Consider the following 24081-nt stretch of genomic DNA (forward strand, 5'->3'; position numbering starts at 1 on the left):
CCCATATGAGCGCCACAAATTCCTTCATGAACCTCAGCCAAAGCTGATTTTGCTCCTTCGGGGCCTATACATCTCATAAGGGGTCCAGCATAAGATCTTTTGTATAGTCTCCCATTACGAATGACAAATCTAGCTGATCGAATCTTGATCAACCTTGCCTCTCTTTGGATCCTCGGGTAACTTATCATCTCTTAGATATTCGATTATTGGATCCATCCAGCAACGTTCTGCTTCAATATAAGAAATTTCTTTCTCATGATAACTTGGAAAAGTTACCTCTTCAATGTAGACCGAAGGGTCTAGATTCTTTTCCTTGGCATTGGCTAGTCGGGATAGCTCATCTGCCACTGAATTTTCATTCCTCGAAATCTGAGATATCTTCAAATTCCGAAATTGGTTTTGAAATTGCGCACTATCTCCCGATATTTTTGCAAGCGTGGTTCTTTAATGCCATACTCCCCCTGGACTTGGTTGACTATAAGCTGAGAGTCACTATAAATAGTAACATCTGCAATAGCTAATGCCTTTGACAACCGAAGTCCTGCTATCAGGGCCTCATATTCCGCTTCATTATTACTTGCATTAAATGCGAATCTTAAAGCATATCGAATAATAAATCCTGCTGGACTTTTTAATAGAATTCCAGCGCCTGCTCCGTCTTTATTACTCGAACCATCCACATATACCTCCCAAGTGGTTGGTATAATGGGATCCTCAATGGTGGGTTCCACTGGTGCAGTAGTTTCTACTACAAAGTCGGCTAATGCCGAGCCTTGATTGCGGTTCTGGGCTTAAAGCTCACTTGGAACTCACTTAGCTCAACCGACCAGGATACCATCCTTCCAGACAAATCAGGTTTGTTAAGAACTTTACTAAGAGGAAAAGTTATAAATACCTCAATTGGATGAGCCTGAAAATATGGCCTTAGCTTCCTGGCGACCATCATGAGAGCCAGAGCCTGCTTCTCAATCTGCGAATATCTCGTCTCCGCATCTAGCAACACGTGGCTTACATAGTAAATCGGCCACTTGTTTCTTATCTTTCTCTCGAACAAGTCTTGCACCGACCGCCGAAAGGGATGTCGCTAGATATAGCTGTAATATTTCCCCCTTCTCTAGTCCGGGACGGGATTGGTGGTTGTCCAAGTGCTTCTTTTAATTCCTCGAAAGCTTTCGGCACTCTTGAGTCCACTTTGCTTCCTTACTGCCCTTCGGGTCTTTAAGCGCCTTGAAGAAAGGCAAACATTTTTCTCCGGACTTGGAGATAAATCGATTTAAGGCAGCAACTCTCCTGTCAAACATTGTACATCTCGAACGGTTTTGGGAGCCTCCATATCAATCAGAGCTTGAATTTTGGCAGGATTAGCCTCAATTCCCCTCTGTGATACCATGAAACCCAAGAATTTGCCCGAGGAGACTCCAAAGGCACATTTTTCCGGGTTTAACTTCATTTGATGTTTCCTCGATCTTGAGAAAACCTCGATCAAATCTGCAATGTGATTTGCTTTTGTAAAGCTTTTCACCAGCATGTCGTCAACATATGCTTCAACATTCTTTCCTATCAGCTCTTTGAAAATCTTGTTGACGGCCCTCTGATATGTTGCTCCTGCATTCTTCAGGCCAAAAGGCATGACCTTGTAATAATAGCTCTCACGATCAGTCATGAAAGCCGTATACTTCTCATCCTCCTTATTCATAAGGATCTGATTATACCCTGAGTAGGCATCCATGAAACTTAAAGTTTCATATTCTGCCGTAGCATCTATCAAGAGGTCAATCCGAGGCAACGGGTAGCAATCTTTTGGGCAAGCTTTGTTTAGATTCGTGTAGTCGGTACACATCCTCCACTTCCCATTCGCCTTTTTCATCATCACCACGTTGGCCAACCAAGTTGGGCACTCGATTGGTTCTATGAAACCAGAATTCTTAAGTTTGTCAACTTCGTTCCGAACGGCTTCATACTTTTCAATAGAGAAATTTCTTCTTCTCGTATCCCTTGGTTTCGCCTTAGGGTCTATCCGAGTTTGTGCTCTGCAATGGCCCGATCGATCCCGAGCATGTCCTCAGCAGACCATGCGAATACATCTTTATTCGGTTGAAGAAATAACTTCAACTCATCTTTAAACTCTTCCAACTGTTTAGACCCGATATAAGTAATCTTTTTCTCATCCTCGGTACACAGCTGGATTTGCTCCAGTTTCTCCACTGGTTCGGGCCTTTGCATCTCCGTCTCTTCCCGATCATCTCGAACTTCTATGGGGAGGGCAGTAACCTTCTTCGGACCCTACTTGTCTTTTAAATAGGCAACATAACACTGCCGAGAGATCTTCTGGTCAAAGGAGACTTGACCGATTCCCATATCAGTCGGGAATTTTATCTTCAGGTGCTTTGTTGAAACAATAGCACCTATCTTGGATAAAGATGGTTGCTCGAGAATCATATTATAGGCTGGTAGTTCTCGAACCACCAAAAAATTGATTCGGACAGTTGTTTCTTTAGGAAAACTTCCAATGGATAGATCCAACTGAACCGATCCTTCCGCTACTGCAGATGACCCTGCAAAGCCATATAGGTGTGTAGATGAAGGTTTCATCAAGTCCTGATCCACCTTCAATTTTTGATACACTTCGTAGGAAATTAGGTCAGCTGCAGACCCTGTATCAATCAAAACTCTATGCACTTCCCGCCGTGCAATCTCTACCTTGATGACTATAGCATCATCATGAGGTAAACAAACGTCTCTTTCGTCTTCTTCGCTAAAGGTGATAGAATCTTCACCATTCAGCTTCTTCCGCTTCTGTGACTCTCCGGCTCCAACAAATTTGGATTTAGTTTTCAGACTCCGGAATGATTCGGGCTCTGGTCTCCCAAAGATGGTAAGGATCGGTGACCGAGTAGCAGCTTCAATCACCTCCTTGCCTATTTTAGACTTCGGGGCCTCCCTCGATCGTTCTGAACTAACCGAACGATCCCTTTTAGGGGCAGCCACAGTGGCCCACGTGGCTCCTCCCTTCTCTCCGCTAACAAAGCGGACAGATGTCCCCGAGATATCAATCTTTCAATATACGCCTTCGGATGACGACGAGTCATTAGTATAATGACCATAGTCCTTGTGGAATCGGCAATACTTTTCCCGATCCTGCTGCTCTCCGGGTTTCAAAAGAATTTTAGGCGGCCACTTCAAAATATTTTTTCTTTTGAGGATATTCAAAATATCAGCCCGAGGAGCATTCAATGGAGTGTACTCACTTCTACCGGGGGATCTTTGGCGCCAAGGTTGGGATCTTCCAACCCGATCGCGAACATTCTTTTTTGGCTTCTGCTTCTACTCAGGAGCCTTTTGTTCCTTATTGGAGACTTTATTATCTCCTTGGCGCGCATCTAGAATCTCCATGACTTCAGCTTGCTTCTGGCATCTCTGTACCAACTCAGCATAAGTCGTGGGTATATCCTGGAGTAATAACTCCAGGAGTTTCCGATTTGTGAGTCCTGTGAATAGAGCGGTTCTGGCTACTTGTTCATCCAAGTTTTCTATCTCCATCGTCACTTTGTTGAATCTCTTTGAGAAACTCTCGATCGATTCGTTCTTTCCTTGTTTGACGATAAACAAGGTTTCTTCCGTTTTCTTGACCTGTATCCCACCTGGAATCGCCCTATGAATTGGCGCGCCAATTCGTCAAAGTTTACGATCCTTCCCGAGGGGAGGTTAGAAAACCACTTTTGTGCCGCTCCAGCTAGAGATGAACCAAAAACCCGCATAAAATTTCATCGAATTACCCGAAACGCCATGGTCTTTTGGTAATAGCCGATGTGAGCTGTTGGATCTCCGGAGCCATCGAATGTTGAGAAGGTAGGCAAACGAAAGTTATGGGGAAACCGATATCCCGCAACCGGCTCAAAGCAAAAGGAGTCTTCCGAATGACCGAGTAAATATCCTCGATTATTCTTCCCTTAGCCAACTCGCCCTAACTTCTCATTGATGTTGGCCAATTCTTGACCAATCTGGGTTGGGTGATCTTCAGCAATACGATCACGACCTCGATTAACACGATCATCACATGCTACTCGATCATCACGAACAGCCCGTCCTTCACGAACGTTTCTCTCGTCACGAATCGCTCGATCATCACAAACGGTTCTTCGACGGTGGGTGAGTGAGTTCTTACCCCTGTATCCAACCTTGTATTTGAATCAGTTGTACTCTCTTGCGGTCTGTCGAACCGATCGCCTCGCCTTGGTTGATCATCAATCCTCCGAAGTCCTCGGTCTCCTTCACGGAAATTCTGATCAACATTCCGATCTTCAGCCATTCTCTGGTCACGTGGCAATGCACGTCTCCCTGAATCGAGTTGATCAGGTTCTTGTGGTAAAACCACTCGTCCGGTGAGCACGCGGAGTGCTTGGCTCACCTCCAAGAGTTGAATCTTTACCTGATCCAATTGATCTTGGATTGTATCGGGGAGGAAGATTACGTCCTCCCCGGCCATCATCCACCTCGATAGGATTTTGGCTTTCTGGGGAATATCTGGATTATTCACCCCGGGTATCTGAACACCGGAATTGCGTTGTGCAGCGGCTGCTGCGGCTGCTAATCTAGTCACCATGGCTTTTTCAAGTCTTTCCCACAGACGGCGCCAAATGATGCGTCCAAAATCTGCTCAGCCCTTGGATCTTCACGTGATGTCCTGCAAAACGAAAGCGTCAGATGTGGCCCGACCGGCTGGGGTCGGGAGTCCACCTCCGAAGGCTAAGTCGATTGATGAACTTAATCACAAACGGCTCTGCTAGAAGCACGAGCTAATGAATGAAGAAACGGGAAAGGTGATCTAGATAGCGGGGACGCCGATAGTTTTGATCTATCAGTATGTATCTGAACCAGAGTCTCAGATAGTATTCTTTTTGATCGATTGATCCCTCCCTCACCTTGTATGGTAGTGAGGTTTATATAGAGTGTACCTTCGAATCTCCTTCGTTGGATGCACTCGAGCCTTCTTCGGGTAGTCGTTGGATCTTATGAATGAGATCCGTTGAGCGATAGACTTCTACTAGTTTGGGCTAGTAGAGGACTCCTGAGATAACCGTTAGGTTATGCGATAGTTATCCCTTTGATGATGATTATCCGCAGCCGTCAGTTTGAGTCTGCTGTCATCAGGGTGATTACCCTAATCCATAAGTAAGATTAGGGCACGCTTGCAGCCGAATAATCTTTCTTCTTCAGCAAGCCATCTTCTGGATCCGGTTCGCTCGGGAGCGATTCGGTTTTCTCCGTCTCGACCGGGGTCGAGGGTCGGACCAGGTATGAACCCGGTCTGATCATAAACTCTCCATATCACCAGCATACATATATAGAGTTAGAAGCATACTTGCATATATTGTTTAATATCATTGCATATATGTTGCCTGTGAATGCATGTGAAGATGCTTATTGTGTTTGGATTACTTGTTAAGTTCTTTTGAGCTTACCCTTTAAGGAACTTGTTTTTAGATGACATTGCAGGACCGAAAGAGAACTTGTGCCCCAATTCAGAGGACCTTTCCATATATGGTACAGCTCTGGATGTCCTTGGACAAGGTAATGAACAGCGAGGCAGCCAACACTCAGATTTGGACTGCGTTGATGGCTCCCATTGACGGGCAGCCGCCATCATCTTGTTCGTCGATGGGATCGTGCGCTAGATGCTAATCTGAAGCTTCAAGAGCATAACCCAAAGGTGAAGAAAATGAAGACTGAAGAAGAAGAAGATCCGACTGAAGATGTTGATTAGACTTCTCTTGTTTCTTCTATACTTTTATTTTACTTGTATTAGCTTAGGGCTTTGCTTTAGATTTTGATCTACCTTCTGCATATGTTTGTGGATTATATTTCCACTATACTCTACAGTTGTCTTTTGATTTGGTATCGTGTTATTCCGCACTCTGATATTCTTTAGTGATCCTTCTGAGATCCTTTCTTGACTTTTAGTAATAAATACTTGAATATAATGATTTGTTCTTGCTTTTGATTATGTTATTGTGCTAAATGGATATGATCGTTCCTACACTTGATCTTCGGGGCTGTGGATCACACACTCGGGTATTCCAGATAGGGTACCGGCTGGGTGGATGTGACACCTACAAACATCAAGGATTCCGGGTCAAGGTTAGGGTTATGCTGGGGCTGGATTTCACATTCTCCCCCCCCCCCTTAAAAGAAATTTCGTCTTTAAAATTGAAAGCGTACCTAAGCTTCCAAAAAGATGAGGAAACCTCTCCTTCAAGTCTTCTTCCTTCTCCAATGAAGCTTCTTCAAGGGTGTGATTCTTCCACCAATCTTTACCAAAGGAATGGTACGATTCCGCAACTGTTTGTCCATCTTGTCTAGGATTCCGGCTGCTCTTCATCATAGGAAAGATCAGCACTAAGTCCTTCAGGTGCTTGATGTAGTATGTGTTCCGGATTCTCTATGTACTTCCGAAGCATCGACACATGAAACACATTATGAACTCCAGCAAGAGATGGGGGGTAAGGCCAAATGGTATGCGACGGGTCCAACCTTCTCAAGAATCTCGAAAGGTCCAATGAAGTGAGGGCTCAGCTTTCATTTCACATTGAATCTCATCACACCCTTCATAGGTGATACCTTTAGGAAAACTTTCTCTCCAATATGAACTTCCAAATCGGTCCTTCTTTTATCCGCATAGGATTTTTGTCTTGACTGAGCAGACTTAATCATTTCCCTATTCATATCAACCATCGCACTTGTAGCTTCAATCATTTTCGGACCCAAGATTTTTCTTTCTTTGGTCTTAGTCCAATACAAAGGTGTCCTACAAGTGTTACCATACAAAGCCTTGAATGAAGCCATGGCTATTGTCGCTTGATAACTGTTGTTATAGGCAAACTCAACCAAAGCTAAGTGTTCATCCTAATTGCCACCCATATCCACAACACAAGATCTAAGCATGTCTTCCAAAATTTGGATTGTCTGCTCAAATTGTCCGTCAGACTGTGGATGATGAGCTGTACTCAGATTCAACTGGGTTCCCAAGGCTTTTTGCAAACTATTCCAAAACCTTGAGGTGAACCTAGGATCACGATCAGAAACAATACTTACTGGCACTCCGTGTAGACGCATCACATTGTCCACATAAGGCCTAGCTAGCTTATCCAAAGTATGAGTGATCTTCATAGGAATGAAATGGGCTGAATTGGTCAACCTATCAACGATGACCCATATAGTATCATTGCCTTTACTTGTCCGGGGCAAGCTAGTCAGGAAGTCCATAGAAATATCTTCCCACTTCCAACTAGAAATAGGAAGGGGCTGAAGTAATTCAAACGGAGGTTAACGAACGGCTTTCACACGCTGACAAGTCTTACACTTGGCCACAAAATCTTCCACATTGACTAGGTGTATCAACTCACTGTCTAATTCCCCTTTTACCCACATGAGATCTTCACTATTACGTGAATCCAAATTGTGCTAAAATCAATTGAATAATGGCCAAGTATTTAAAGCATTGAGAACAGGGCAAGGGAACATGAGAAGAAATTAACAAATTGTATTAAAAATAAATAAATTAATCATGAGAACGAGAGGATCCATCTACCCTCTGATAAATGAAAACTAGAACATTTTTATTACATTAAATCAAAATAGGCAAATGCATACAAAAAAGAGAAGAAACTTCCCTAAACAGGATTCTAAGAGGTCGCTCCCCAATCCTTCCATTCTCCGCAGTTCAAACCCCCAAATTGGGCCAAAGTCTTCTTATTTATAGAGTGTTCTAGGGCAATCAGACAAAATATGAGTCAAAAGCCCTAAATTCTAATTTTTGCCCAGTCAACAGGGCTGAATACCATAGGTTCTGGAGTGCACTTTTAAGTGTTGCGGTCAATCCAGGTAACTGCGTGATCGACGAGCCAATGCTGATTACCTAGGCTGCTGTGATGTGTATTTCTACAGGATATTGGCTACGGTTGATGGCTGGTTAAACCAGCCTGGTTTATTTTAATCCCCGATCATTATAAAAGTATAGTCCTCAACTTAGTTGGACTCAGCTTGAGTCCCGATCTCTTCTTCTCTACTTGGCAACAATACCTCTCTCTTCTTGAAATTCTACCAAAGGTATGACAGCTATACCGTTCTACCCAAAATTCAGCATTGATCTTGCTCCCATAGGCTGGCCTACAAGAAACAATCCCTACCATCAACCCCAGACCAGCTGAACAGGTGACCCTTAAAACCATCTCGCTATATACCTGAAAAAACTAGGGAAGCGCATTAGGGGTAATGGTTAAATTGCTCTCAGACAATTTATCAGATATAATCAGCTCATTCCCAAATCTCATGTTTCGAATAACCCCGGCGGCATCATAATGTTTATCCATAAGAAACTGCCTTCTTAAACACGCTTTTAAAAATTGTAAACACAAATACGAGAAACAAGTATATAACTTAATTACTAGAATTAGTTAAAAGGGGCCGCTGATGCTGTTCAACAGCTTACACATCGTCTTTTGGGGTTTTGAGTTGTACAAGTGTTGAGAAGTCCTAGAAATTACAATTTCGTTGAACATAAATTAAGCAGATGTAAGCACATACGCTGCATTAGATGTGCCTGGTTGCTAAATAGCCTCACATTTACATGGCCTAGACAGGTATTTCTCTGGTTCGCATACACCAAGAATATTTATATTGCATGTCACAGCAGTTAAAATTACAAAATCAAGCCACCTTCTCAGAAACCACGAAACTCCCTGGGTTAATGGTGATGCTCTTGGTGCAGTTATCAGTTTTATAAATGCCAACAAGTCGATCCGCCAACTCAAACATATTGTTCCTCAGACTGCAAACAGCACAAAAAGAACTGAAATAATAAGGAAAAATAAACATAAACATCTGTAAGTAATCCATGATTATGGCTCCATTACCTGATAATGATGAATTGTGCATCTTTTGTTCGGTCTCTCACGTAATGGCCTACGATGGAAACATTTTTGAAATCTGCAAGACCGTAAAACAAGTGAACAAAAAGGAAGTGAGCAAATTCAAAAGTAGTAGCTAAAGAGTAATTAAGTACCTAGGGCAGCATCAATCTCATCCATCACATAAAGTGGTGTTGGTTTGTAGTGATGCAGTGCAAACACCAGAGCTAATGAGCTGAGTGTCTACAAAAATAAAATCAGTCAGTCATGCTAAAACCATTAAAAAAAATAGTAATGCATCCCAATATATAGAAACTAAGAGGTACACTAGGTATAAATGAGTATGCTCTTCATTTGATGATTAACAAACCTTCTCCCCACCAGATAGATTTGCAATGTTTTTCCAGCTCTTTTTTGGAGGTCTGACGCTAAAAACAACACCCTCTGAAAAAGGATCCAGAGAGTCAACTAGCTCCAACTCTGCATCCCCTCCTAGTGTGATCATCTGCAGCAATCACATAATTCAAACTCATCAATCCGAACTAAATCATACCAGCAGGAAAATGAATACTCTTCAAAGCACTAATCTTCACAAATGGTAACAAATTCATTTTGGATTGTCAGTGAGCAATTTACCAATGAGAATTAATTAGGCGCATTAACATGCTAGGTAACGCATTTCACAAACCTGATACATTTCCTTCAATTTCAAGGATATAGCGTTGAATCCTGCCATGAACTCGTCCAATCTAAAGTCATGACAAATTTTATGAGATGAGAATTAGTTAAAGAACAGCGACTAGAGCAATGTAAACACGTTAGACATGCTAAAGAATCAATTATAGAGAGGATACCTTATTTTCCTCAATTCATCATATTGCTTCTTTAGATCATCTCGCTGTTGAGTCACTGTATTCAACTCCACAACACGCTCAGTGTACAGAGAAGCTTTTTGCCGGTACCTATGATAATAATAGTATAGGGCATATTCAACCAAAAGGGCAATTAGTTTATGCAATCTGAACAAACTGGAGACAGTATCCTACATGAAAAGAAGCATACAGAAGGGTAAGTGCATACTCTGAGATACAATCAAGATTTGGAGACATTTCCTTAAGTTGTGCTTCAAGCAATGCTACAATTTCCAGGCCCTTTTCCAAGTCACAATCCTCAGTTAATGTCCCATCCATCAGTGTTGCTTGCACAATTTCATGATCTATGCCATCTCTTTGAATTCTGCAACCACAAAATGCTATAAAATACCATTCCTGCAAAATATGGTTCCAACCCTGACATGGAATTCTCCACTCGAGAGTGCTTACTGCTCCAAATGTTTTGTGATTTCACTTTGCAGATCATCAAGCTTTTTCTTGTACCCTTTCCCTTTCATTTCCTGGTCTTTTAGAAGCTTCTTTATATCTTGAAGTTTATAATCAATATCTACCTGGACCATCACCATGATAGGTTACTTGAAAGCAGAAGAGAGAAGTGGCAAGATCAAGAGACGTAAAATGGAAAATCTGCTGGTTATTCAAACCTCTAATGTCCGCAAGTCATCCACAATTTTTTTCAGGTTGTGATAGTCTGTTTTTGCTTTGTCCAGTACATCTTTATGTTGATTGATGAGCTGCATATTATAGAAATCATTAATAGAATAAATAAGCAGCTCAATCATGTAACTCACATTGATGTCTGTTAAGCAACCTCTTGTGTTTTTTTGTAATTCTCTTGTACAGCAAATGCTTTCTGTTCTGTCTCTTTGAAAGTAGCAAGCAGTTTTTCCTTCTCCTCAACTAGTTTTTCTTTTTCTTTTGTTGAATCTTCAATCCCTTTTTTCAACTTCTTCACCATTTTCTGACCTGTAACCATTTGAACTTTGTGACGGTTGATCTCCGTGCTGCTTTTATCAATATCCTGAAGAGTGACACTGTTACTATGAAATTCTTTTTGGAGGGTCTAGAATTGGTTAGGTTGTGTATATATACTTACAGACTGAATTTTGTTGACCTTTAACTTTTGCAATTTCAATCTTTCACCACCGGCATTTTCTATTTTCCTCTGAAGCTCAGAAGCCTGGAAGGCATTATAATACATTTTTGTTAATTATTAAATATTAAGTAAAATTACAAGTAACAAAATACTGTATCTGAAAGGCTGAAGTTCTATATAATCTGTTTAAATAACTGACAAATAGAAAAAGACATCAGTGACTTCGTAATAGTATCACTAGGTTGTATCACTAGGTTGAATCAAGGAAAAAGGTTGGAATGTTTGGTCAGCAGCTAACATTGTGAAAAACACCAACCCAGGTACTTAGAAATAGGGACAATATGCATGTTGGGATGGATGAGTAGTAAAACTAGAAATGATATAATAAAGAACACACATTTGAGGCAAATTCAAAATAGTTACATACATGATAAGTTGCAAGAAGACCATTTTAGGTCACACAGGCATGCAATGAAATAAAACTGAATTAACGACTGAAGAGATATGGTTCAGATTGAGGAACTAAAAGAGGGCAGGACTGTGAGAGAAAACAGATATGGATTGGGGCGGGCTACTCGCATAGATTTCAATCAACTTGAATGGAAAACACGGGATTCAAGTGGTCAACGCCATTCAATTGAAACAAGGTTTCTCAACCTGAATCAGTCAAGCATAAATCATTGTTGTTCATGGTTGAGAAAACAAAGACAACAATAACCCATTACATTCAGTCAGGCATTCTTTACCTGGATTTCATCAAAGCAATCCCAATGCATGATGATGAACTAAATTTTACAGTCACGTACTCACCTTCTCCTTTAGCTGTTTAGATCCCTCAGTAAGTCTCCTAAGCTCCATTTCTTCCATAGATATAATGTTGTTTAGCATCTCAACTCTATCAAGCTCATCCTGTCTTGGTTGTGATGCAGATTTTAGAGATCCTAGTTGCTTTTCTATGTAACTGTATTGAGCATTCAAACTCTCCACCTGTTAAAAATGAAGATTTCAAATTCTCCAAGGTCTAAGTATAAATTTTTTTAACACGAGCATAGTATAAAGCAGTACTTATTTTTCACCTCTTTGTGGCCTTTTGCTAACTCCATTTCCAAATGAGAAGTTGTTTTCTCTGCTTGCCGATACAGCATCACTGCATCAGCAATCCTTTGGCGTATGCTAGATAGCTGATCAACCAGCTCAGCAAGATCCTTCTCAGCATTTGAAATGGCTTCTCCTGAAACACTGACAGCTCGAATAGATGTCCCCATCCTACCACCACGTGGCTTGTTTCCCCCACCACTCATTGTCCCAGACTTTTCAAAGAGAGCACCATCAAGTGTCACCACACGTCGAAACTCATTGTTTCCACCATATGCAATTCTTGTTGCCTGACGAATGAATCAGAAGAAAATTGTTAATACCACCAAATTGTTACTGACGAACAGGCAAGTAAAATAAACTTGAAGCACTGAGGTAGATAGTTCACAGTAAAGTAAAGCAATCAACCTTATAATCACTGAGCACTACATCAATTTGAAGTCAGCAAGTAGATTGAACAGTTGGCACATAAGTAACTGCAGTAGGCAATGTAAAACTAAGATAAAAAATGACAGTCCCATTACCCACAAACAGAGAACTAGAAGCATGGCCAGAATTAGGCACTTAAGTGTCAAAAAGCCAACCAGTATTCAGAAATATGATCAACCTGACTTAGAATGAAGCTTGTAATAGTGACCAATAAAGCTGCAAGTTTCACTCCATTCCAACATCTGGATTGAAAGTTATGGAAGTGGACTGAAAATAGAAAATTGGTGGTTTACGTAGGAATTCAAGTATTGGGGGGATGGTGGATGGATGTTTCAACCAATTAAATTCAGTCGCACCAACCTGTTTTGATGGAGGAGCAGTAGCGTGCATACATCAGTAGCTTGGGAGTGAAATAATCTCAGTTTGATGGTCTCAACAACAGCAGCAGTAACTCAGGAATAGTAGCAGTGGGCTTTGAAAACGAGAATAAAACAAGAATAGGTTGATTTAGCTCCCAACAGGAAGTCTCCTTCAGCCCTAGGATTAAGCAGTCAACTGCAAGGTTTCCTAGATGCTAGATGTTTAGCACTTGCAACAAGGCCCTAGCCCTTCTAAGCACTCATGCAAGAGGCAAGAATATAAAACCAAAGCAAAGATTCAAATAGTCAGTTCATTAAAATCCAGTTGTAGTGGGGGCTGAGTACAGCCTTACATACCATAGAGCTGTGGTACTTGCTCTCTGAGTTTCATAAAATTTACAAATCCTAACAATAGAAACAAACTTTAAAAATAGGATTTATAACTAAGCCACATGCATGAATACTAAAATAGAAACTAACTATATAACCAAGATGCGAAATTTTGGTTATCTAGGACAGTACCGAGATGACAGAAATTCCAAAATTTCAGTGGAAATTTGAGTTAAATTTCAGAATCTTTTATTCAGACCTCGACCTTTTTTATAGAGGGTAAAGACTGCCGCGAAATTTCAGAAATTTCGCCGAGATCAAGTCGATTTTTCAAACTTCTCGATTTCATTGCATATTTTGTTTCACCAAGTACCGATATAGTGAAATTTCGCCAAAATGTTGTATTATGTATATAAAAACTGTTAGGAAATATTCCCAACCAAGATCCCAAGGATTGTGCTGCCATTGACTAGTGCCAGCTTAAGATCCCAAGGGATCTTTCCTTGCCTCTTTTATGTGCTTTATTTTTCGTATTTTTGGCCTTTACAAGGCTGCCTTGTATCTACTTAACAAAATATAGCCTCTCTTCTGGCTGCTTCTTCACTTCTTCTTCTCTCCCTCTCTTTGTCTTCCTATTTCTATTCTCTGCCATTCAATTGACATGGTATGAGAGCCCTCTATAGTGGTCAATCTTAAGCAAATTCCTACTTTTCCAGCCTTTTTTTCATTTCCTTTCCTCTGCTGGTCAAGCCAAGATCCCTATCTACCAACCCACACTGCAGGACTTCAGCAGAAGGGGTGATTTTTCACCCCCCCGGGCCATTGTCTGCATTTGTTGGTCTGTGCACAATGTTGTAAATATGTTCTCAGCAATTAAAGCAGATTCCCATGGTTGTTCATGATGCATTTGATGATGTGATAGCAGGATGATACTATGGATCTTAGAAGATCGGTTTTTGGTGGTTGCATGACTTGTCAGTAGTTCCAAGTTTTTTTTTTTTTTTTGACAGGTACTTTTCAGAGCTTATTCTGATTTTTCTGGTAAAATTTCTGACCACATCTTGAAGAACAGAGTTTGGTTTTGACAGGGGTTGTATCCTCTTCTATAAAATTACTGGCAAAAAACTTGATGGTGTTGATAACTATCAACAGCGACATAGGATTGTAAAACTTAGGCTCACCGGCAGGGATCAGCAGGCCCACCTAAGAGTGATTTTGCGTGTATTACAGTTGATGCCCGTATTGTTGGACAAATATCAAATTCTCCGGAAAATCATATACCCGGGTTTGATGACCCATATTGATACAGTTAAAAAATTATGGACTAATTAGAAGTTTTATATTTTGGCATAATTAGCCCGATTCTAGGTGTCTCGATATTTTTACAGATCTGAGATAAAGGGGGTGATCCAGCATCCAGTACTTTGCTGATTATAAACAAACATATGAATATTTGAATTCCTTGCTGGCCATAAAATGTAATGTGAAAAAGATGCAGCAGCAAAGAGAGCAATTGGCAGTTAATTCCTGTATGGCCTTAATCAGTCTTCATGGGCATGGCTCAGCAGGTTCACTGATGTAGTACTTCACTTTGGGCGATCTCAGTGCAGCAGTGATCACTAAGTGTTCAATCGGCATTCACATGGAAGGAAGATTTTCTTGATCATCTATGTTGATGGCATTATTGCAGGTGCAAATTCTGTTGGAAAGATGCATTGAAGACATATCTCCAACAAAAGTTTCAGATGAAAGATTTCGAAAAAATTGAAATATTTTTTGGGTGTAGAAGTTGCTTAGTCTACAAAGGAGTAATCCTTTCTCAACGAACGTATGTTTTGCATTTACTAACTGAGACCAGAATGCTTGGATTGAAGACTCTAAATTCTCCGAGGGATTAGAATGTGAAGTTTGTTGCTGAGGAGAACAATTTAAGGATCCTCAAAGATATAGAAGATTGGTGGGTAATTGAATTACCTAACAAAGGCTCAGATGGACATTGCTTTCTCCGTTAATGTGATGAGCCAGATTCGTTCCTTTCCCAAGAAATCACACTAGGAGGCAATTACATGTATTCTTCACTATTTCAAGAAAGCACCAAGGAAAAGAATTGTTTATCAAAACCATGGACATAGCACAGTGGAAGGTTTCTCCGATGCTGACTAGGCAGGGTCTCTAGTGGACAAGAGATCAACCTCTGGATACTGTACTTTTCTAGGATGCAATCTGGTCTCCTGGAAAAGCAAAAAATCAGACTGTTGTTACTCATTTCAGTGCAGAATTGCAGTATAGGGCTATGGCACTATTGACTTGTGAGGTGATGTGGTTACGGCAACTTCTCTTTGCATTGCGCTTCAAGGCTTCAACTCCTATGATACTATGGTGTGACAACCAAGTTGCAATTCATATTACTTCTAATACTATGCTTCATAAGAGGATGAAGCATGTTGATGTCAATTGTCATTTTATCAGAGAAAAGATGCAAGGTGAACTGGTTACTCCTAGTCATGGTAGAACTGATGAAGAGACAGCTGATATTTTCACTAAGCCTCTGGGGATTGGGAGAATTGAATATATTTGTAACAAGCTAGGCACTCTCAACATATATGCTCCAATCTAAAGGGGAGCGTTAGAGAATATTCTCGAGATCCCTAGGGATCTCACAAGTTAGTGCCAACTTGATCTCCCCTTAACTCTTTTATGTGCTTTTTTGGTATTTTTGACCTCAATAAGATTGCCTTGTATCCACCTTAATACAATACAATATAGTCTCTTTTCTAGTTGCTGCTTCTCTTCTCTTCCTCTCTTCCATTTCCTATTTCTATTCATTGCCATTCAATGACAACAACTTAGGAATCAATTAGAATAGAAACTAAGTATAATATAATAGACAATGAAAACATGGAGAAAAGAGATGGAGAAGAAGAGAAACAGGGAAGAACACCCAGAATATATATATATATATATATATATATATATAGCCTTTTATAAAGGGAAAGCTACCAACAATAGTATGAAGAATGAGATCCCTTGAGATTCTCGAGATCCCTTAGCGCCAGTGCAATCTTGAGTCAAGAATATTCTTTCTAATACTCCTCCCTCAAGATGGAGTATGTATATTGAGCAAGTTCAGCTTGCTATAAATGTAATAAATTCTCCCAATTCCCAAAGACAGTGAAAATATCAGCTGGTTGTTCACTAGTTTTGACAAGACTAGAAGGACCCAATCCATTTTGTATCCTCTCTCTGACAAAATGACAATTGACCTCACTATGCGTTGTCCTCTCGTGAAACATAGGATTAGAAGCAATATGGATTGTAGCCTGATTATCACAATACAATTGCGAAGGAGTTGGAACCTTCAAACCCAATTTAGAAAGAAGTCATTGTAACCACATCATCTAACAAGTCAAAAGTGTCATGATTTTATACTCTGATACTAGAGCAAGCAAAAATAGCATGCTTTTACTTCTCCAAGAGACAAGAATGCCTCCTACTAAAGTACAATATACAATAGATGGCCTTCTGTCCATTGGAGTTCCAGCCCAGTTAGCATAAAAAGAAATCCTTACGAACCTGCTATGCCCATGGCTCTAATAAACGATTACTTTCCCTGGTACTACTTTCATGAGATAGCGAGGAATACATATAACTACCTCCCAATGTGATGTCTAGGGAAAGGAACTAGCCCACCACACTAACTGGGGAAGCAATGTCTGGCCATGTTAATGTTAAGTACTTCGACTTACCCACCAGTCTTATGATCTTTGAGGATCCTCAAATAGTTCTCCTCCTTCTGAAACTAGCTTCTGATCAATAGGAGAGTCCAAAGGCTTCAATCCAAGCAATCCCATCTCAATGAGTAAATCCAGGACATACTTCCATTGAGAAAGGAACACTCCCTTTTTGGACAGGGCAACTTTGACACAAAATATTTTAATTTTTAGAAGTCCTTAGTCTGAAGCTTTTGTTAGAGAGTGCATCTATTCCAATAGAATCATCACCTGTAATAATGTTGTCATCAACATATACTATCATGAAAATCTTCCCAACATATGAAAGAAACACTTCCTTTAAAACTGGTTAACTTCCACACCTGAAAAATATTTTAATTTTCCCAGTCCAAAGTTTGAAAAATCTGTTGAAAAAGTCTTCAGTTCATCTATTCCAAAAAAATCATCACCTGTAATAATGTTGTCATCAATATATACTATCAAGAAAATCTTCCCTGCACATGAGAACCGATAAAAAGTTGAATGATCATTGTTGCACCTAGATAACCCAACGCTAGGTACTCCCTCACTAAACATGCCTACCCATCCATGTCTATGGAGATTGTTTAAGGCCATTAACTTGCGTACCAGCCCATTAGTCTCCCCCTGAGCAACAAACCTCGGAGGCTCTCCATGTATGCCTCCTGTGGAACGGTACCATGCAAGAAAGTATTCTTAACAACCAATTGCCCCAAGGTCCACTAATAAGTAGCTACTAGAGAAATCAAGAGTCTAACAGAGGAAAGCTTCACCTCAAAGAAAACATATTCAGATAGTTCACTCCATAAGTCTAGGAATTGCCCTTTGCAATCCATCTTGCCTTTAGTCAAGCAAAGGAACCATCAAGATTAACTTTGACAACAAATACCCAGCAACATTGCAGACTCCCCTAGGGGTCATGGAAAAAAGATCCTAGGTCTCATTCTACTTGACAGCAGGCAATTCTTCCATAGTTGTCGTCCATCCAGAATCAAATAATGTTTCTGCTACACTTAAGTAAGGGATGAGTATCAATAGTGAATAAATAGGATTTATAGGTAGGGGAAACAGAAGAATAAGAGACAAAGTAATGGGATGCCGAGTACAACTATGGACACCTTTTTGGGGAGCCATAGGTACATCAAGATCGAAAATGACTAGGGAAGGAGTATATGTAGTCAGATCATCAACCATGTATGACATGTTAGCATCAGTGAGTGTAGAGGAGCAACAATTGCGTGACACTTACTCATATACACCAGCATCTGAGCATCTGGAGCTTGTGTTGAAACTTCTAGTGAGGACTATAGAGATCATGTTTTGAGATCTCACTTAAGATCTCCCTACTTTGAGATAGTGAGTCGAGATCTCATACGTGATCTCCTTTTTAGTAAATATTGACCGAGATCTCGGTCCACTTAACCACTTCTAATGCCATCTCTCGAGCGAGACTTGTCTCGCTCTCTCTCACCTCCCAACTCGCTAAGACCTTCCAAACATCCAATTATGCCTTATTTTTTGTCGGATTGACATCGGATCTTGACCTGCAACAAGGCCATTTGAAGAAGTTCTTCAACCTAGGCCACATGGGCCCAAGCCTAAACTACAAAGAAAATCTTGAGGCCCAATATCATACAAGGCCTCTACAGCCCCAAAGGAGTCAGGGAGGAAGTTCGTCGGCAACAGAATGTGAAGCATGAGCTATACGCAACACTTTTATTATGATGGTTGTATTATTGTACGCTTGAGAGTCAAGAATGTGATGTTGTATCGTACTCATATGGATGGAATTCTATTGCTATTTAAGTTATTTGGTGTATCTTATCACTTGCTTTCATTTATATGTCCTAATGGTTCTATGTTTCATGTTTCATAACCTTGCATGTTCATTCCTACAACATTTCGATTTCAAACTTAGGGTCGAGTTAGAACTCATAACTAAGGTTGTTTACTCACAAATTTAAGCCCACCAACGTGGTCAGAAGGCCTAAATTAGGCTAACTCCCAAGTTTGAGCTCAACCTAAGGCTTAAAACCCCCCGAGATGGGACCTCAAGTATTGTCAAGTTGGTCCATTCAAAAATGCAAGATCTTGCTCGAGATCTCGCCATCTTGAGAGAGGTCACCCTTTTTTGAGGGGGCGAGATGGGTGTTGAGGCAAGTTCTTGAACGATGATGGAGATGACTGAACCATACAAATAGGGAGGTCACCATCAATTCGTTGGAAGAAACATAAGTGGAGAAGAATGGAGTAGAGCTCAAAGAAGGATATATTAGTAGTGACGAAATATTTTTGCAAATCTAGAGAATAACACTGATACCTTTTATGAGTTTGAGAATACCCAAGAAATATGCATTTCAACGCCTTAGGATCCAATTTGGATAACCTAAGATGATTATCCCAAATAAAGCAAGTCAACCCAAAGAGATGGAACAACGACAAATGTGGTATAAGGCAATAAGACAAATTAAGGGATACCTCCTAAAAAAACAGATGAAGCCATACTATAAGAAAGCATATAGTTAAAACAAGGCCATTCATATAGTTAAAACAAAACCATCCACACATTTTAGGAACCTTCATTTCAAAAATCAAGGACCAGATGACCTCCATCAAGTGTTGATTTTCCTCTTTACCAATACCATTTTGTTGTGGTGTGCTAGAACAAGAAGACTTATAAAGCATACATTTTTGCATGGTAAACTCAAAAGAGGGAGTAGAGAAGTACATATTAGCATTATCGCTACGTAGGTTCCCATATTCACATAAATATGAGTTTTGATTTCAAACACAAAAGCATAAATGTAGGAACTCAAAATGATTCTTCAGTAAATATAACCAAGTAACCCTGGAATGGTCACCAAAAAATGTCACAAAATATCCAAAGCCTAACTTTGAAGAAGGACCCGAACCATCAAAGGGTACTAATGCAAAAGGAAAAGCAAACCTATTGTTGACACTAGAGGATAACTCACACGGTGGAGCTTCCTAAACTAATATGACTCACACTCTAAACTCAATAAAGACTGAAAAGTAAAATCTAACTCCCTTAAACTATCCAAGGACGATGACTAAGGCAGCAATAAATTTAATAAGGAGAAGTAACATTGGCATAAACAACAGAAGGAGACTCAATATCCTCAAACAACTACAACCCTCATAACTGACATCCTCTACCAATCCACCTTTAGAATCAAGGGTTAAAGGTTATTGAACAACGAAAAGCATATATAAGCTTACTTACAGACACAAGATTGAATGGAAAATTAAGAAGGTAAAGAAATGATGTCAAGGACAATGTTTGGTCTGGTTGAACTATATTGGTGCCTTCAACTTTCACTAACGAAATATGAATGGAAGAAGCAAGTTGTGAAATATGAAATTTATTGTAGTAAGCAAGTTTTCCTCTGCCATGAATATCATCTTCCCTTCAGAAGGGCTCAACTAAGGTGAAGGCTCATAGTAGTTTGTTAAAACAAACACCACGAAATAGCGAATCAAAGACAAAACAAAAACGAAAACAAACAAAGATCTAACGTGGTTCACACACCGATGTGGTATACTACGTCCATGAGCAAAGAAGAAGAATTTTTACACTATGTAGAAGAAGAACAAAAGGAGATCTCACAACCAATCGCCAAGAACGGTGTTACAAGAAGTCTCACCCAAAACCCTAATCGAAAATCTCAGATCTCTCAATAATGTGGTAGGCGAACATAAGATACATATATATAGACTCCAATTGGGTAAACGGGTCATTCAAGTCGGCCACCAAAATATGTTGGTGCGGGTCCATCTTCCAAATTGGGTACAAGAATTTGGGTCAAAACATAACAAATCTCCACCTTGACCTGAATTCTCCCACAAAGTTAAATAATCTTCATCTTCTCCAAAAGCCTCTTCATGGGCTAAGCTCTAATGCGACCAACTCCAATCAAGTCCAAGCAATGCTTGAACTTGCTAGTACATAATGACTTTGTCAACATATCAGCTGGATTGTCTTCAGTACCAATCTTCAATATCTGGATATGGCCTTCAACAACTACCTCTCTGATATAGTGATATTGAACATCAATATGCTTGGTCCTCTCATGATACATCTGATCTCTAGTCAAGTGAATAGCACTCTGGCTATCACAATGGACAACAGTCACCTCCTGAACCATGTTGAGTTCTTCACACAAGTCTCTAAGCCAAATAGCTTCTTTAATTGCTTCAGTCACCGTTATATACTCTGCTTTTATAGTAGATAATGCAATTGTAGCCTGTAAAGTAGCCTTCCAACTGATCGCACAACCTCTCAAAGTAAACACATACCCTGTGAGTGACCTTCTTTTGTCAAGATCACCTACATAATTTGAGTCAACATAACTTGTCAACCTATCACCAATCCTCCCAAACTCCAAACACACACCAGAGGTCCCCTTCAGACACCTAAATATCCATTTCACTGCTTCCCAATAAGTTTTACGTAAATATGATAAGTATCTACTCACCACACTAACTGCTTGGGAAGTGTTACGTCAAATGCACACCATAGCATACATAATGGAACCAACTGCACTAGAATATGGAACACGTGACATATAATTCACCTCTTCATCTGTCTGAGGAGATAGAGTAACTGAAAGCCTAAAATGAGATGCAATTGGAGTACTAACAGGTTTTGCATCTTTCATAACAAAACGCTCCAAGACCTTCTCCATGTTTTTTTGTTGAGATAACCATAGCTTTCCTGCCTTTCTATCCCTTTTGATTTCCATACCAAGAATCTTTCTTCCTGCCCCCTAAGTCTTTCATCTCAAATGCAGTGCTTAACTATTGCTTCAACTTGATGATCACATCCATATCTTTAGCAGCAATCAACATATCAACAACATATAATAGCAAATATATGGATGAATCATCAAAAAGTCTTCTAAAGTAGACACAACAGTCACACTTGCACCTATTGTAACCCAAAGTAGCCATAACAGAATCAAACCTTTTATACAACTGTCTAGGAGACTGTTTCAAACCATATAACAACTTTTTCAACAGGCAAACGCGATCCTCCTTTCCTTCTATAATAAAACATTCAGGCTATTAGTTCACCATGCAAGAATGAAGTTTTCACATCAAGTTACTCCAATTCCAAATTATGTATAGCAATAAAAGCAAGCAAAACACGAATGGAACTATGCTTAACAACATGTGAAAACACACCATTAAAGCCAACACCTTGTACCTGACTATAACCTTTTGCAACCAATCGTGCCTTGTATCTAGTATCTCCATCACTTGTGGTGGATTCTTTCTTTATGTAGACCCATTTGCAGCCAACAATCTTCTTCCCTCTAAGCGGCTTAACAAGCTCCCGTGTTTGATTTTTATGAAGAGACTCAACCTCCTCATTCATGGCTAACAACCTCTTTGAAGAATCAACTAAAGAAATAGCTTTTGAATATGTTGTAAGTTCACTGTTGTCAATTGTATTTGACTTTCATCACTGTGAATATGGGTTTCTTTTCTAGGATTCAACATAGCAGGCTCATCAAAAGTTACATCTCTACTAATAATAAATGCTACTAATAATAAATTTAAGATTATATGGGTCAAGACACCATAACCTATATCCCTTAATCTCAGATCCATATCTAAGAAAAATACACTTTTTAGCCCTAGGTTCCAACTTTCCATCATTCATACGTGCAAAACCAGGACATCCAAAAACTTTTAAATTACTATAATCAGCAGGTTTACTTGACTATACCTCCTCAAGAGTTTTACACTCAATAATTGTGCAGGGAGACCTGTTCACCAACCATGCTATTGTGTTTACTACTTCCGCCCAAAACTCCTTGCCCAATCCTGCATTTAACAACATGCACTTTGCCTTTTCTAACAAGGTTATGTTCATACACTCTACAATTCCATTTTGTTGAGGTGTCTTCACAACTATATTGTATCTTACAATTCCCTTATTCCTGCAGAACTCATTGAAGTCTCCTTCATAATTGTTTGTTGTCAATCTTTTAATTTGCTTCCTAATCTGATTCTTAATCAAAATTTTCCATTGCTTGAAAGTAACAAATACTTCATTTTTGTGCTTCAAGAAGTAGACCCAAACCTTCCTAAAATAATCATCAATAAGGTAAGTAAATATCTGACACCAGCTCCCTTTAAAAGAACTTTGGATGGTTCCCACAAATCTGAATGGATGAATCCAGAGTTCCTTTGGTCCTGTTAATAGTTGTGAAACCCAGCCTTGACCCTAATCCGGAAACTCTATTTATTGTAGGTCCACTGACCCGAAGTAAGGCAAGAAGTCATCTTTGGGCCATTTCTGTTGAAGACTTGATGGCTGGATTGGAATCCATGAGTGTTGATGCTAGTGTCCCAATGGTGGAAAATGCACCCGGATGAAGATTGGATTAGTTGATGGTCTTGGAGTGGTCTCTGTATTGATTCAAAGGCATTTCTAACTCCTAGGTATGTCACTCTAGAGGTGTGCAAAACCCCTTGATGTTTGGACTTGATCTGAGCCTTCAATTCCCTGTTTTGAAGTTGATGTCTTGATTGGTCGACTCATTGGTCGATTGGACCAATCGACCAATTGATTTTGTTTTTGAAATTTGAATCCTGTCTCTTCTATTTAAGTCTAATCTCGGGAATACTCCGCCTCCTCTGCCTCCTAAGCCTCTGGAACGAGTTAGAACCCTAATCTAACCCATTCCCTTGCATTCTCTGTTGATCTCTTACAAAGACTTGAAGAATTCTTCATCTTTCTACGGCAAAGGTATGATCTCACTCACTCTCTCTTCTATCTCTGATTTTCTTTCTTTTATTCTGTTTTCATTAAGATCAGAAAGGTGATGAAGCATTCTTGTAATCATCAATTCTCTGATCTCACCATATTCTTTAAGACTCATGATCATCATCATGATCTTAACCTCAGCCAGTGGAATCTTTGAAAACCCTAACCCTAATTCTTTGAAACCCTAACCTGTGTGATTGTCTGGAGAACTTTTGGTAACCTACCTTGTGAAAGGGAAATCCTTTTTGGGTGACCTTGTGTTAACCTAAAACTTAATCATCTTTACTTTCCTGTTTTGATTTGTCTTTGTTCATTCAGATCTCACAATTAATTGTCCAGGGAGCCAAAAGGGTGAAACCCTAATTCTCTTGGATTAAACCCAGGAATCCCCTAGTTGATCATGTTAACCCAATTATTATGTTTTCATT

At 39.9% G+C, this 24081-nt stretch overlaps 1 protein-coding gene across 1 annotated transcript in view; it reads right to left on the reverse strand.

Moving 5' to 3' along the window:
• Nucleotides 1-8370: 8370 nt before the first annotated feature.
• The window catches only part of SMC3 (structural maintenance of chromosome 3), a 68604-nt gene continuing 52893 nt past the window's right edge, over nucleotides 8371-24081 (reverse strand). The window contains exons 16-28 of the mRNA XM_089155130.1: nucleotides 11972-12280; nucleotides 11706-11882; nucleotides 10896-10979; nucleotides 10611-10820; nucleotides 10444-10533; nucleotides 10229-10350; nucleotides 9987-10142; nucleotides 9761-9868; nucleotides 9595-9655; nucleotides 9277-9411; nucleotides 9062-9149; nucleotides 8913-8985; nucleotides 8371-8827 (exon numbers count right to left, since the gene is read on the reverse strand). Coding sequence (XP_089011256.1) covers nucleotides 8707-8827; nucleotides 8913-8985; nucleotides 9062-9149; nucleotides 9277-9411; nucleotides 9595-9655; nucleotides 9761-9868; nucleotides 9987-10142; nucleotides 10229-10350; nucleotides 10444-10533; nucleotides 10611-10820; nucleotides 10896-10979; nucleotides 11706-11882; nucleotides 11972-12280 — 1734 coding nt within the window. The 3' untranslated portion in view covers nucleotides 8371-8706. The remainder of the gene's footprint in view (nucleotides 8828-8912; nucleotides 8986-9061; nucleotides 9150-9276; nucleotides 9412-9594; nucleotides 9656-9760; nucleotides 9869-9986; nucleotides 10143-10228; nucleotides 10351-10443; nucleotides 10534-10610; nucleotides 10821-10895; nucleotides 10980-11705; nucleotides 11883-11971; nucleotides 12281-24081) is intronic.

This window comes from Hakea prostrata, chromosome 5 (assembly GCF_041222555.1).
Source record: "Hakea prostrata isolate BN-2017 chromosome 5, UWA_Hpros_2, whole genome shotgun sequence".
NCBI lineage: Eukaryota > Viridiplantae > Streptophyta > Magnoliopsida > Proteales > Proteaceae > Hakea > Hakea prostrata.